The sequence below is a fragment of the Colobus angolensis genome, unplaced genomic scaffold (assembly GCF_000951035.1).
Source record: "Colobus angolensis palliatus isolate OR3802 unplaced genomic scaffold, Cang.pa_1.0 Scaffold498, whole genome shotgun sequence".
Lineage (NCBI taxonomy): Eukaryota > Metazoa > Chordata > Mammalia > Primates > Cercopithecidae > Colobus > Colobus angolensis.
In genome coordinates this window covers 832,656-848,191 of record NW_012118465.1, presented here as the reverse complement: position 1 = coordinate 848,191, position 15,536 = coordinate 832,656, and the positions used below count along the sequence as shown (strand labels likewise).

At 38.2% G+C, this 15,536-nt stretch overlaps 1 protein-coding gene across 3 annotated transcripts in view; it reads left to right on the top strand.

Annotated features, from left to right (window-relative positions):
* The window catches only part of BUB1 (BUB1 mitotic checkpoint serine/threonine kinase), a 41,796-nt gene extending 26,497 nt beyond the window's left edge, over nucleotides 1-15,299 (top strand). For 2 of the 3 annotated variants that reach the window (XM_011959493.1, XM_011959494.1), the window contains 8 exons: nucleotides 1,932-2,170; nucleotides 3,298-3,441; nucleotides 10,600-10,715; nucleotides 11,029-11,190; nucleotides 11,368-11,525; nucleotides 11,627-11,798; nucleotides 12,989-13,095; nucleotides 14,976-15,299. In XM_011959493.1, the coding sequence (XP_011814883.1) occupies nucleotides 1,932-2,170; nucleotides 3,298-3,441; nucleotides 10,600-10,715; nucleotides 11,029-11,190; nucleotides 11,368-11,525; nucleotides 11,627-11,798; nucleotides 12,989-13,095; nucleotides 14,976-15,171 (1,294 nt within the window). In that variant the 3' untranslated portion in view covers nucleotides 15,172-15,299. The remainder of the gene's footprint in view (nucleotides 1-1,931; nucleotides 2,171-3,297; nucleotides 3,442-10,599; nucleotides 10,716-11,028; nucleotides 11,191-11,367; nucleotides 11,526-11,626; nucleotides 11,799-12,988; nucleotides 13,096-14,975) is intronic. The other variant, XM_011959495.1, reaches the window with a different exon arrangement.
* The last annotated feature ends 237 nt before the right edge of the window (nucleotides 15,300-15,536 follow it).

The window sequence follows — 15,536 nt, the reverse complement described above, 5'->3', positions numbered from 1 at the left end:
ATACTTCAGTATGTTTAGGTAGATATTTGGGTGTGTGTGTGTGGAGATATATGTGCAGTCAGTTCTCATTATTCACTATAATTCTATAGAGTCACCACAAACACTGAATTAGTGAATACTGAATATTCTTAAAGGGAATACAGACAGCATCCCGCAAGCCTCTGATAACAACATTTTGTTGAAAAACACCTTATTTATTATATATTGTGAATTCATTAAGATTGAATTCATGTCCAGCAAACACTGACTTACATCTAAATAAAGCTTATCTAATACACATATTTTCACAGGTTTCTAGTGCTTAGAACATTAGAGAGCACTTCAGCACTATACTTTGGGACCATTTTCAATACCAAAATCATCAAGAAAAAGCACAAAGACACAAAAATTGTGGCACTGAGTACAGCTCGAAAAGGATGCTTGTTTACAGTATGAGAGCTGGAACAGGAAGGCTGAGTGTCACCTTGTTCAACCTTAGCTGAGAACATGTATGTTAGGTGACTCAATTTTCACCACTCTGCATATATGTAAATGACTGAAAAATCACTGTATTGATTTGAAGCTTACAAATGAATTTTAGCATGCAGGTGAATTCACAAATATGAAATCCATGAATAATAAGGATCAACTGTATACTGTGTGTTTGTGTGCATGTGTACACGTATGGATATATGTGTATACATATACATCCATATACAGTCATGCAGTTGCTTAACAACTGGGATACATTCTGAGAAATGCGTCCTCAGGCAATTCCATTGTTGTGTGAACATCAGAGTGTGCTTACATGAACTTAGATGGTTTGATTAGTTTACTACACACCTAGGCTATAAGGTATAACCTGTGGCTTGTAGGCTACAAACATGTACAGCACGTTACTATATTGAATACTGAGTGGCATAAGAATTTGTGTATGTAAACATAGAGAAGATACAGTAAAAATACCATGTAAAAGAGAAAAATGGTGTTCTGTACAGGGCACTTCCCATGAATGGAGCTTGCAGGACTGAAGTTGCTCTCGGTGAGTGAGTGAGTGAGTGAGTGGTGAGTGAACGTGAGGGACTAGGACATTACTGTACACTGCTGTAGACTTTAGAAACACTATAGTTAGGCTACACTAAATTTATATATAAAAAACTTTTTCTTCAATAATAAATTAGCCTTAGCTTACTGTGCCTTTTTTACTTTAAAAACTTAAAAACTTTTATCTTTTTGACTTTAGTGATAACACTTAGCTTAAAAAACAAACGCATTGTACAGCTCTACAAAAATATTTTTTCTTTATATCATTCTATAAGCATTTAAAAACATTTTTTTTTCACTTTTTAAACTTTTTTTGTTAAAACCGACCACACAAACATACATATTAGCTGAGACCTACACACCTAGCTAGGGTCAGGATCATCAGACATCACTGGGAGACCAGAGATTTTCAGCTCCATTATGATCCTGTGGGGCCACCATTGCATATGCTGTTCTCTGAATTGTTATTATGCAGCACATGACTGTATATATGGAAGTGTACTGGAGTGTTGTATTGTGATTGACATTTTCTGTTTGTTTCAACGTTATAAAAGGAGCCATTTTTGGAATAAAGTTAAATATTCAGTCTTGATGATAGTAGTGTCACATAGATGCAGCTTGGAGAAATAAACCCACTCCTATTAAATTTCCTACTAAAGAATATCCCATGTATTACCTCGCCTATTTATCTCATACAACCATATCTTGATTTTATTAATTCTGTTCATATTGTACTAGCTGTATATTTTCATAGATTTGTTTGTCTAAAAATGCTTTAATCAACTTTTAGTCTGTGAGGCTATTGTGAAATGTCATTTCTAGAATGAGAAGGGACTTTTATGTGACTGTATTCAACAGATTTCTAATCATGCGGTGTTTTGGTTTCTTTATTCCTTTCACATGTGCAGTCCAATTCAAGAGAAAAGCCCAGAACAGGCCTTCTCGTCTCACATGTATTCAGCATCGTTACTCCATCTGAGCCAGCCTGCTGCAGATGGGGTACTTACCTGTGAGGCAGAGTTGGGCGTTGAGGCTTGCAGACTCACAGACACTGACGCTGCCATTGCAGAAGATCCACCAGATGCTATTGCTGGGCTCCAAGCAGAACGGATACAGATGAGTTCACTTGGGAATGTTGATGCTCCAAGTACGGTCACTCACTCTTCGTGGGGAAAGCTGTCCCATCAAAGAAACCCACAGTGGGACTTGAATGTCACTGAGTCATTGAGTTCAGACAAAACTTGCATAATGCATCACAATGGAGTAACAGTACCATACTTGAAGGGCAAATCAATCTTTTAATTTTAGAAGGTATCAAAATAACTACTGTTGGAAGAGGGAATTAGAATTTGACAGCCTGCTATGTGCAAGGCATTTAATCTAATACTATTATATTTTACATTTTACAGAAAAGTAAACTGAGGCCCAAGGTTAAAGAGAACCCCCTCCCCCTCAACATATTACACATAAACAATCTGGCATAGTGGTTAAGAGCACAGAGTCTGGAGATGGACTGACTATGTTCTAGCTCCCTCACTTAAGTAGTCACGTGATCTTGACTGAGCTCATTTCAATTTTCCGTATCCCTCTTTTCTGTAGAGTTGAGCTGATGATGCTAGTACCTACCTTAGAGGCTTATTGTAATTAAATTAATATAGTACTGAGAACAGTGTTCTGCATGTGCTTCGCACTCACTGAGTGAGTGTTAACCATATTGGATTAGTGTTTGATAACTGCCACTAATATAATGTTTTGTAACATTCCAGGTTGGAGAGAAAGCTTTTTCTTACTTTTAGAAATTATTTCCCTTTTGTGGACCCAAAGTATATCTCATATACGCAAATTGCAGATAGGTAGTATAAGTTTTGTGGATATAAGTGGAAAAGCAATTAAATAATATGTGTTTATCTGAGCACGTTAGAAGTAACTAATGTCCGCATCTGCCCTTAAGACACGTATCCCCAGTTGTGTTAAAGATAGAATCTAGCCGTTCAGTTGAGTGGAGAAAATGCACCTAGAGTTGATTCCCTTTGTCACAACTGAATATTGATCCAAATTTGTAGATATAAAATGGCAAATAATAAACTGTGCAGAGCTACCAATTTTGATTTTTAAAAATAGTTCTTTTTAATTTTGAATCAATGCTCTTAAAAGTATAAGGCTTTGAAAGCTTATTTAGTAAATATCTCTACTCACTTTGTCTACAGTTTATTTGGTAAAGTTCTTCAGTTCTCAATTCATGTTCCTTTTTTTTTTTGTTCTCATTCCTTTAAGACTTCATTGTTGGGAACCCATGGGATGATAAGCTGATTTTCAAACTTTTATCTGGGCTTTCTAAACCAGTGAGTTCCTATCCAAATACTTTTGAATGGCAATGTAAACTTCCAGCTATCAAACCCAAGACTGAATTTCAATTGGGTAAGAATTATTTGGATAATATAACTTTAAATTCTTGTTTGTCTATGAGAAGTTGATGGTAACTTGTGTTTGTATGTGTGTGAGATTCTCCTATTTGCCCCCCCCACCTCCAATAGGGAGTTGTATCTGTAATACTAAACTGAACATTTTGTTAAGCCATGATTGTAGGATTGTGCTTGCTGTTGGGACTATAACTCCTATAACTTATAGAGGGCAATTTGCCAATATCTATTAAAATTAAAAATGCATGTACTTTTAAACCCAGCTATCCACTTTCAAGTATTTCCCATAGATATTATTATATACTTCTGTAGTAAAATACTATAGTAATATTGGCAACAGAACAAGAAAGCTCACTCTGTACGGATAGGGAATGAGTTCCAAAACATACCATACTGTTAAATGAAAAGGGCAGAGCCGTATGTATTATATACCACAATTAAAATGGTTAGCCGTAGGTGGGAGTGGGAAACATTCACAATATTCCCTTTAAAATTTTTTAATGAATAGACTTTATTTTTAAGAGAAGTTTTAAGCTTACAGAAAAATCCAGCATAAAGTACATATCCCTGCCTCCCCATGTATATACCCACAGATTTTCCTGTTATTAACATCTTGCATGAGTGTGGTATTGTTAAAATTAAGCCAATGTTGATGCATTGTTAACTAAAGTGCTAGTTTACATTAGGGTTCACTCTTTGGGTTGTATATTCTGTGGGGTTTGACGAATGTAGTATAATGACATGTATCCATCATTACAGTATCACACAGAATCATTTCCTCACCTTAAAAGTCCCCTGTGTCTCACCTATTCATCCCTTCCTCCTTGCCCCCAACCCCTAGCAATCACTGATTGTTTTGCTATCTGTGTAGTTTTGCCTTTTCCATAATGTCATATAGCTGGAGTCATATAGTATGTACCCTTTTCAGTTGGCATCTTTTACTTAGCAATATGCATTTAAGGTTCCCCTGTGTCATTTCGTGATCCGATAGCTTTTTTTTTTTTAAATCACTGAATAATGTTTATTGCATGAATGTACCACACAGTTAAACCTTTCCACTCATCTAATGAAAGAGATCTTGGTTACTTCCACGTTTTGGCAATTATGAATAAAGTTGCTGTAAACATCATTATGCAAGTTTTTGTGTGGATATAAGTTTTCAACTCATAATTTGGGTAAATAGGAAGGAGTGTAATTGCAGGGTTATATAATGAGAGTATGTTTACTTTTGTAAGAAACTTCCAAGGTGACTGTACCATTTAGCATTCCCACCAACAGTGAATGAGAGCTCCTGTTCCCCAGTCTTGCCCTCATTAGGTGGTTGTCAGCGTTTTGGGTTTTAGCCATTCTGATAGGTGAATAGTGATATCTCAATCTTGTTATAAGTTTCAATTCCCTGAAGACATACAGCATTGAATATTTTTTCATATGCTTATTTGCCATCAGTATATCTTCTTCAGTGAGATGTCTATCCAGATCTTTTGTCCATTTTCTAATTGGTTGGTTGGTTTCTTATTGTTGCCTTGTTCCTGATCTTAGGGCAAAAGCATCTACATAGTTTATTACCTCTAAATATGATTTTAGCTGCAGGTTTTTTGTACATATTCTTTGTCAGAAAGTATCTATTCCTAGTTTGCTGAGAGGGTTTTTGCTGAGAGGGTTTTTTTTTTTTTTTAATCATAAGTGGGTGTTGGATTTTATTTGTCGTGCTCCTTTCAATATTTTCTGCATTTATTGATATGATTATATGATTCTTTGTTGATGTGATGGATTTCATTAATTGAAATTAACTAACTAATTAAGTGTTGAACTAGCTTTGTATACCTGGGATAAATTGCACTTGACTGTCATAGTGTGTAATTCTTTTTCTGTGTTTTTGGATTGGATTTACTTACAATTCTTTTGATGCATTGTTGGATTGGATTTACTAATATTTTGCTGAAGATATTTGTATCCGTGTTCATGAGAGGTACTGGTCTGTAGTATTCCTTTCTTGTAAGATCTTTATCTGGTCTTGGTGTCAGGGAAATGCTGGCCCCTTAGAGCCCCTTAGAATGAGATAGGAAGTATTCCCTCTGCTTCTTTGATCTGCAAGAGATTGTTGAGAATTGATATAATTTCTTTCTCAAATGTTTGATAGAATTCACTAGTGAACCCATCTGAGCCTAGTGCTTCCCGTTTTGGAAGGTTATCAGTTACTGATTCCATTTCTTTAACAGCTATAGGACTGTTCAGAGTATCTGTGTCTCTTTTGTGAGGTTTGATAGATTGCGTCTTTCAAGGAATTTGTTCATTTCATCTCAGTTCTCATTTGTGGATATGGCATTCCACTGTTGATTTCTACTATAATGTTTATTTCTTTTATTCTGCTTACTTTAGTTTTAATTTGCTCTTTTTTCTAGTTTCTTAAGGTAGAATCTCATTGATTTTTAGATCTTCTTTTCTAATATATGTATTTAGTGCTACAAATTTTCCTTTACTGCATCCTACAAATTTTGGTAAATTGTATTTGCATTTTCATTTGGTTCAAAATATTTTTAAATTTCTCTTAAGACTTTGACCAATGTGGTATTCAGAAATATGTTTAATCTCCAAGTATTTGGGGGACTTTACAACTATCTTTCATACTGTGTATGATTTCTGTTCTTTTAAATTTGGTAAAATGTGTTTTATGGCCCAGAATGTTGTCTATTTTGGTGAATATTCCATGTGAGCTTGAGAAGAATGTATACTCTGCTGTTATTAGATGAAGTATTCCATAAATGTCAATTAGATCCAATTGATTGATGCTACTATTCAGTTCAACCATGTTTTTACTGCTGATTTCCTGCCTGCTTTATCTGCCCCTTCCCATCCCTCCCTGTCCCTCCCCTCCCCTCCCCTCCCCTCCGCTCTCCTCCCCTCCCCTTCTTTTCTTTTCTTTCTTTGTTGAAACAGGGTATCACTCTGTCATCCAGACTGGAGTGCAGTAGCACAATCTTGGCTCACTGCAACCTCAAACTCCTGGATTCAAGCAGTCCTTTGGCCCCAGCTTCCTGAGTAGTTATGACTATGTCATGCACCACAACATGCAGCTTTTTTTTTTTTTGGCAGAGATAGGGTTTTCGCTATGTTGCCCAAGTCTCGAACTACTGACCTCAATCAATCTTTCTGTCTTGGCCTCCTAAAGTGCTGGGATTACAGGTGTGAGCCACCACACCCAGTTGATCTGTCCATTTCTGATGGAAGGGTGTTGAAGTCTCCAACTATGATAGTGAATTCATCTTTTTCTCCTTGCAGTTCTATTAGTTTTTGGTAACTTTTGACTCACGTATTTTGCTACTTTCTTGTTAGGCTTATACACATTATGTCTTCTTGGAGAATTAATCCCTTTAACATTATATAATGCAGGCCAGGCACAGTGACTCACACCTGTAATCCAGCACTTTGGGAGGCCAAGGCAATAGGATCAACCGAGGCCAGGAGTTTGAGACAAGTCTGGGCAATGCAGTGAGGCCTCATCTCTACAAAAATTTTTTTAGAAAATTAACCAGGCATGGTGACATGTACCTATAAGTCCCAGATACTTGGGAGGTTGAGGCTGGAGGATCACTTGAGCACAGGAGTTCATATTAGCCAGGGAACATAGCAAGACCTTGTCTTGTACACACACACACACACACACACGTAATGCCCTTTTCTATGCTGATAATTGTTTTGCTCTGAAGTCTGCTCTGTCAGAAATGAATATAGCTATTATTACACTTTTCTTTTGTTAGTGTTAGCATGGTATATCTTTTTCTATCCCTTTACTTTTTTTTTTTTTTTTTTTTTTGAGAAGGTATCTCACTCTGTCGCCCAGGCTGGAGTGCAGTGCCATGATCTTGGCTCACTGCAACCTCTGCCTCCTGGGTTCAAGTGATTCTCCTGTCTCAGCCTCCTGAGTAGCTGGGACTACAGGCGCACACCACCACGCCCAGCTAATTTTTGTATTTTTTTTAGAGACAGGGTTTCACCATATTGGTCAGACTGGTCTCAAACTCCTGACCTCAGGTGATCAACCTCCCTTTGCCTCCCAAAATTCTGGGATTACAATTGTGAGCCACTGCGCCCGGCCTTATCCCTTTACTTTTCATCTGTCTTGGTATTTAAAGTATGTCTTTGTTTTGATTGGTATATTTAGACCATTGATATTTAAAGTGATTGTTGATATAATTGGATTGTCACTATATTTTTCTATTCCTTGCCCTTGTTCTTTGTCTTCTACTCCTTCCTTCTCTGATTTTGAGTTACTTCATAATTCCATTTTGTCGCCTCTCTTAGCATATTAATTATACCTCTTTAAAAAATTTTTTAAGTGGTTACCATAGTGTTTGCAATATACATCACAACTAATCTTTTTTGCTTGTGTAAGGAAGTTTTTATTCTTCCTATTTGAAGGACAATTTTACTGGATACAGAATTCTAGATTGGTGGATTCCAAATTTCTAAGTACTTTAGATATTTCACTCCATTCTCTTCTTGCTTGCATGGTTTCTGAGAAGTCCTGTGTAATTCTTATCTTTGCTCCTCTATAGGTAAGATGGTTTTATTTATCTTGCTTCTTTCAATATTTTCTCTGTGTCTTTTTCTGCAGTTTGAATATGGTATGCCTAGGTGTTGATTTTTCAGTATTTATCCTGCTTGGTGCTCTCTGAGCTTCCTGGATCTGTAGTTTAGTGTCTATCATTAATTTTGGAAAATTCTGTGCTATTATTACTTCATTTTTTTTTTTTTTTTTTTGTGCTATTATTTTTTTTTTTTTTTTTTTTTTTTTTTGAGACAGAGTTTTGCTCTTTTTGCCCAGGCTAGAGTGCAGTGGCACAATCTCAGTGCACTGCAACCTCCACCTCTGCGTTCAAGCGATTCTACTGCCTCAGCCTCCCGAGTAGCTGGGACTACAGATGCCTGCCACCATATCCGGCTAATTTTTTGTATTTTTAGTAGAGATGGGGTTTCATCATGTTGGCCTTGAACTCCTGACCTCAAGTGATCCGCCCATCATGGCCTCCCAAAGTGCTGGGATTACAGGCATGAGCCACTGCACCCGGCCTCAAATATTTTTGTCTGTTCCTTTCTCCCTTCTTCCTTCTGGTATTCCCAATCTACATCTGTTACACATTTTGTAGTTGTCCCACACTCCTGAAATTCTCTGTTCTGTCTCTTTATATATATATATATTTTGTTTGTTTGTTTGTTTGTTTTTTGCATTTCAGTTTTGGAAGTTTTTATTGGCCTATCTTCAAGCTTACTGATTCTTTTCCCTGCCATGTATTGGTGAGTCAATCCAAGGCATTCTTTATTTCTATTACAGTGGGTTTTTATTTCTAGCACCCTTTTTTACTTCTCAGTTTCTCTCTGCTTGTATTACCCATTTCTTCCTGCACACTGTCTACTTTTTTCATTAGAACCCTTTGCATGTCAATTAGAATTCAAAAAAAAAAAATTCTAGTGTGGGCCGGGCATGGTAGCTCATTCCTATAATCCCACCACTTTGGGAGACTGAGGTAGGACGATCACTTGAGGCCAGGAGTTCAAGACTAGCCTGGGCAACATAGCAAGACTCTGTCTCTGCAAAAAGTTAAAAGATTAACCAGTCTTAATGGTGTGTACCTATAGTCCTAGCTACATGGGAGGTGAGGCAGGAAGATCACTTGAGTTTGAGGCTAGAGGCTATAGTGAGCTATGTTGATGCTACTGCACTCTAGCCTGGGTGACAGAGTGAGAACCTATCTCTAAAAACACAAACAACAAAATCCTAGTATGATAATTCTAAAATCTCTGCCATATGTGTGTCTATTTCTGATGCTTACTCTGGTGATTTTTGTCTTTTACTATGTCTTGTGATTTTTTTGTTAAGAGCCAGACCTAATATATGAGCTAAAAGGAAATGAGATTAAATAGACATTTAGTGTGAGCTTTCATGCTTAATCTGTCTAGGGTTAGGCTGTGTTTACAGTTTGCTGTCACTATATCAGAGGCTATAAATTGCCCTTTGTGTCCTTATTTTGTTGTCTTTGGGTTTCCCTAGGGACTTCTTAAATAAGGTCTGAGATGTGCAGTTCTTTACATTATAACTCCCCCAGTACTGGTTCCAGCAGTGGTTTCTGTTCCTGGCCTTCTACTTTGGCAAGCTGTGATTCTCTGTGTCCACCTGTCTGTCTGTCCAATTTTGGAGGAAGCAGATTGTCCTTTGACCTCAGTTCTCTAATGGATCTCAGAAGTGTTACTGATTTTCAGCCATTTGGCTTACTATGAGGGTGGAGGGATGACTCCAAGCTCCTCATATGCTAGACCAGGAACCAGAAATCTACTTCTTTACATCTGATTTTGAACATGTGAATTCTTTTTTTTAAATGTAATTTTAAAAAATCTAGTACAGTCTAGGTGTGTTTTCTCACTCCTGTAATCCCAACACTTTGGGAGGCCAAGGCAGGAGGATCACTTGAAGCCAGGAATTTGAGACAAGCCTGGGCAACATGATGAGACCCCATCTCTACAAAAAATTTAAGAATTAGCTGGGCATGGTGGTGCATGCCTATGGTCCTGGCTTCTCGGGAGCCTGAGGTGGGAGGATCACTTGGGCCCAGGAGGTCGAAGCTGGAGTGATCTATTACCTTGCCATGGCAACCCAGACTGGGCAACAGCAAGACCCTGTCTCTAAAGAACAAACAAAAAACTACTACAACTTCACCTCTGTGGTCTTTCCCCCAAAATCTAGTAACTCCAAAGTAACCACAAGAAACACATCAAACAAACCCCATTTGAGGGCCATTCTACAGCATACCTGACCAGTACTCTTTGGAACTGTCAAGGTCATCAAAAACAAGGAACATCTGAGAAACTCACAGCCCAGAAGAGGCTAAGTGGACATGATGACTAAACATAATGTATCCTAGAACATAGGCAAAAACTAGGGAAATGTGAGTAAGATGTAGAGTTTAGTTAATAGGAGCATAATACTTCGGTTGATTGATTATTTGTGACAAATATACCATGGTTATATAAGAGTTAACAATTGCAGACAGTGGATGCAAAGTATACAGCAAACTCTACTCTCATTGTAACTTCTCTGTAAATTGAAAACTATTTAAAATAAAAGGCTTACATAAATTAAAATTTTCAATTATCTTCTAAGGTTCTAAGCTGGTCAATGTCCATCACCTTCTTGGAGAAGGAGCCTTTGCCCAGGTGTACGAAGCTACCCAGGGAGATGTGAATGATGCTAAAAATAAACAGAAATTTGTTTTAAAGGTAAATGACCTGAGTTGTTTTTTGTATGATATAGAAATGAATTTTAGACCTTGAGTTTGCCAGTCATTTTTTTTCTTTAAGATAGTGGTGTTTTTATTTATGTCTATAGTTGGCAATTCAAAAACAAAAACTACAAAGGATTTAGAATTTTTTTCCCACTAGGATTGTCTTGCAGCAAGTCCCACACTGCAGCAACAGTTCATAACTTGTTATCACTGTCAATACCACATCTTTATTGGGATAGAGGTTGCTTTATTGCTATCATTTTTCAGGATGTGAGACTGGATATGAATTTCACATACCTGATTTGTAGGTCCAGAAGCCTGCCAACCCCTGGGAATTCTACATTGGGACCCAGTTGATGGAAAGACTAAAGCCAACTATGCAACACATGTTTATGAAGTTCTATTCTGCCCACTTCTTCCAGAACGGCAGTGTATTAGTAGGAGAGCTCTACAGCTATGGAACATTATTAGTAAGTATTCATTTTTATGATGAGCACATGACTTTAAAATGCATTTTTGGCTTGTACCTTGCACGTACTTTTGTGGTTGGGGCTTTTGTGGGGTGGTGGGCAGGGGCAAAGCTCTCAATTTGAAATTTTATTAATCTTGTGCAGCTAACTCAGGATTCCACTTTCCATTGTTCCTAGAATGCCATTAACCTCTATAAAAATACCCCTGAGAAAGTGATGCCTCAAGGTCTTGTCATCTCTTTTGCTATGAGAATGCTTTACATGATTGAGCAAGTGCATGACTGTGAAATCATTCATGGAGACATTAAGCCAGACAATTTCATACTTGGAAACGGGCAAGTGTTATGCTTTTAACAGGGTTCTTCTCTTCCTATTTCCATAGCAGCCTTTCATCATTTGTGCTCATGCAGCCTGGCTTTGTTTGTGTTTAATATAGATTTTTGGAACAGGATGATGAAGATGATTTATCTGCTGGCTTGGCACTGATTGACCTTGGTCAGAGTATAGATATGAAACTTTTTCCAAAAGGAACTATATTCACAGCAAAGTGTGAAACATCTGGTTTTCAGTGTGTTGAGATGCTCAGCAACAAACCATGGAACTACCAGGTATAAAACCAAAGTGAGGGACTTGGAACTATTTTTCTGTGTTGCACTCATCAGATTTTCAAAATGAATTTGGGGATCTAGGTAGTTTGAGGTGGTCTCTTGAGGAGCAGTTGAAGGAGAGATAAGCCTAAGGCCCACATGGCAGGGATAGAATTCTATTCCTGAAAAATACTCTACTTTCTTATTAGTCCATTATAGATCCTATTATCAGGAAAGGGGAGCAGATATATTCTGTGGTGTTTGATCATAGGGAAGAGTATTTAATGATTAGTGAACCCTTCAGAAAGGAAGTCATGCAGTAAAGAGACAGCTTGGTTTATTGAGGTCAAGGTAGGCCAGCCCGATTTCCTAAATCAGGGATAACAGGGAGACCCGCATGCCCACTCTGGGCAGAGTTGAGCACATGTTGGATATACCTGGGATGCTCTCAGGCAGGATGGTGGATTTGACTATAATAGATGGTAAAGCCAGATTCCCAACTGGTCAAATCAAGAAATGGATCATTATTATTCTAATGGAAGATTGCAGAATTTTCAACCAACTAGAATATTAGGTGGCCAGGGAGGAGAATGCTAATTGGGATAAATGAGAACCTGGGTTAACAAAACCAACTGCCAAGTTCCCTGGTGAGAACTATGTCTTTCCGGGAGCCCGTGGTAAAAGGGGCAAAGATTCGGAGGTGGGGGTCTTGTTTCTAGTATGTTGTCACTGCTAGTGAGGCCTTAGGAGTTTTCCATCCTGTGGATGTGGAGGGGGCTGGAGTGTTCTTTTCAGTTATGAACATATCACACAACGAGAGGCCATGGGGGCAAGTTAGAGAACGACAGCCAGAGTCCCAGGGGAGTGAGCCAGGAGGACTTCCAAGCTGTCCATGTGGACGACGGCTTAGAGTGTTGTGTTTGCCCCGTGTGACAGAATGAAGGACTTGAGAGGGACATGGTAGCTCAGGAGGGCAGAGCTTTCCAAGAGACTACCTTAGGGGGTGGAGGGTAGTCTGCTATCCGTAGAAGCCTCTGGCAAAGCCTAGATATTCAGTAAGACATGTTAGTGGGGTGATTGAACAAATGCCTTCCAAAATGTTTTAAAAGTAAAATCCTGTGAGTATTTAACTTGCTGCCTAAGTTAGGCATCTTAATATAGTCATGTGTAAATTGCTATTTAAGTCATATATACCTCTATCTTCTTCATAGATTGATTACTTTGGGGTTGCTGCAACAGTATATTGCATGCTCTTTGGCACTTACATGAAAGTGAAAAATGAAGGAGGACAGTGTAAGCCTGAAGGTCTTTTTAGAAGGTGGGTATTAGCATTGGTGCTGTAGTGAAAAGAGAATAACTATAGTAGAATGTTAGGTTCCATCTGGCAAAAAAAAAAAAAAAAAGGATCTCTGTCACCACATGGAAATCCTATGCCTTGGGCAGTATGGTGACAGGACAGTCCTGGGCACTGGCACAGGGAGCAAGCTGCATAGTTTTACCACTTCTCTCTCCCCACTGGAGCAGCTGATGTTCTCACTGAAAGCTCCTGGCCAAGTGGTTGACATCCTTTACACATGCAAATGTTTCCACCCTTAATCACCTAATGTCACTAACCCTCAGGTTTTCACTTGTTTTTTTTTTTTTTTTTTCGTCTGTGGAAATACTGATCCTGTTTTTGTCAGATATTTGTAAGAAGCAAAGGAAATAGTGTATGTGAAAGTGCTTCATAAATTATAAAGTAATATGAATAGCTCTCTCTCACAGGACAGTCCTAGCCTTGTGTTACTTGAGCTTCTCAAAGATTTTTTTTTTTTTTGTCTATAAATCACAGTGAAAATTCATGATTAGGCAAGAGTTCTTCCTATCAACATGGATGGCTCTCCTAACACAATGTGTGAACACACTGTTGGAATGTTTTGTTTAAGCTGAGTTTTTGGTACCTGCATGTTCATTATATCACTTATACTTTCTTTTTTGAGGCATAAAAACATGCAGAAAAGTAGACTCATTTGAAGTGTGCAGCCTAATGGACTTTTACATATGTTTATATCTTCTGGAGAAAACATAAGATGGGATTCCTGTGAACCTCATCTCCCCCAGCCTCCACTAAAAAAAAAGACAAATAGCAATAATTTTATGAAGTGTCATATACTGTACATAAATAAGGTTAGGTTCAGGTCCTGGAGGAGAGCTTATAACAACTATTCTTTATTCTGCATAATGAACCCTCGTGTTTAGCAAATACTTTATTCCATCTTTGGCTCAAAATTGAAGGAGCAGATAGTTTCATCTCTGACTGCCAGTGTGAAGAAGAGCTGGAAGGTAACCCTCAGCAGACCTGATGGCATTTCCTGTCTGGAGCACAATTCCATTACATTCTACTTTCTCTCCAAAGCCTTAAACTCCATGTTCTGGAGTTTCTGCAGTTAATTTTAACAATTATAGTAGTTGGCACTCTTAACTCTGAGCTCTCTCCTAGGCAGTCCAGCCTGTCTACCTGGTCCTGGTGCATGTGCAATTAGGCTTGACAGAAGCATTTGGCCAGATTATCCAATTCTGGCAGTATTGTATGTATGGCTAGCCAGAAGCAGATAGTTTGGGTTTTTATTTAAAGAGAGAGAGAGAAAATTTTTTGACTTGCAGTATTGCTAAAAGATTACTGGCCGGGGGCGGTGGCTCAAGCCTGTAATCCCAGCACTTTGGGAGGCCGAGACGGGCGGATCACGAGGTCAGGAGATCGAGACCATCCTGGCTAACACGGTGAAACCCCGTCTCTACTAAAAATACAAAAAAAAAAAACTAGCCGGGCAAGGTGGCGGGCGCCTGTAGTCCTGGCTACTTAGGAGGCTGAGGCAGGAGAATGGCATAAACCCGGGAGGCGGAGCTTGCAGCGAGCTGAGATCCGGCCACTGCACTCCAGTCCGGGCGACAGAAGGAGACTCCGCCTCAAAAAAAAAAAAAAAAAAAAGATTACTTATATTGTTTTTTGGAACAAGATGTATAAGACATTTAATTGGGTCTTTAATCTCTCTCATGTGTAATAGATACAGTGTTTCCATACTTGCTGCATTGTATTGTGTTTAGGTGAGAGTTGTTATACTAAACTGTCCAAGCCTGTGGAAGTCAGATGCAGGGGTGGGGTTATCCTGCATATTGAAGGCTACATTGTAGCCATTATTTATGCTTTGTCTTTTTCAGGCTTCCTCATTTGGATATGTGGAATGAATTTTTTCACATCATGTTGAATATTCCAGATAGTCATCATCTTCCATCTTTGGATTTGTTAAGGCAGAAGCTGAAGAAAGTATTTCAACAACACTATACTAACAAGATTAGGGCCCTACGTAATAGGCTAATTGTACTGCTCTTAGAATATAAGCGTTCACGAAAATAAAATTTGAATATAGACAATTCTTAAAAAACACTGTAAATATGAATCTGCTCACTTTAAACCTTGATTTTTTTCATTTACTGTTTATGTAAATGTTTGTTAAAAATAAATCTCACAGAATATTTCCATGTGACTTAGTTGTTATAAATATTTCAACAAAATACACAACCACATAAGGTCCCTATGTAGCAGACTTATTGGGCTGTTTCTAGGATGCACGCATTCGTGAAAATAATTAGATGTGAGCATTTAGAAATCACTTTTTAAACACTGACCTGTTTAAGCCAAAAAAGGGCCAAGGCAGCTATTTTCCTAATTTGAAGTTTGGTGTCTGTGTAAACACACACACACACATTTCCCTAGCATTT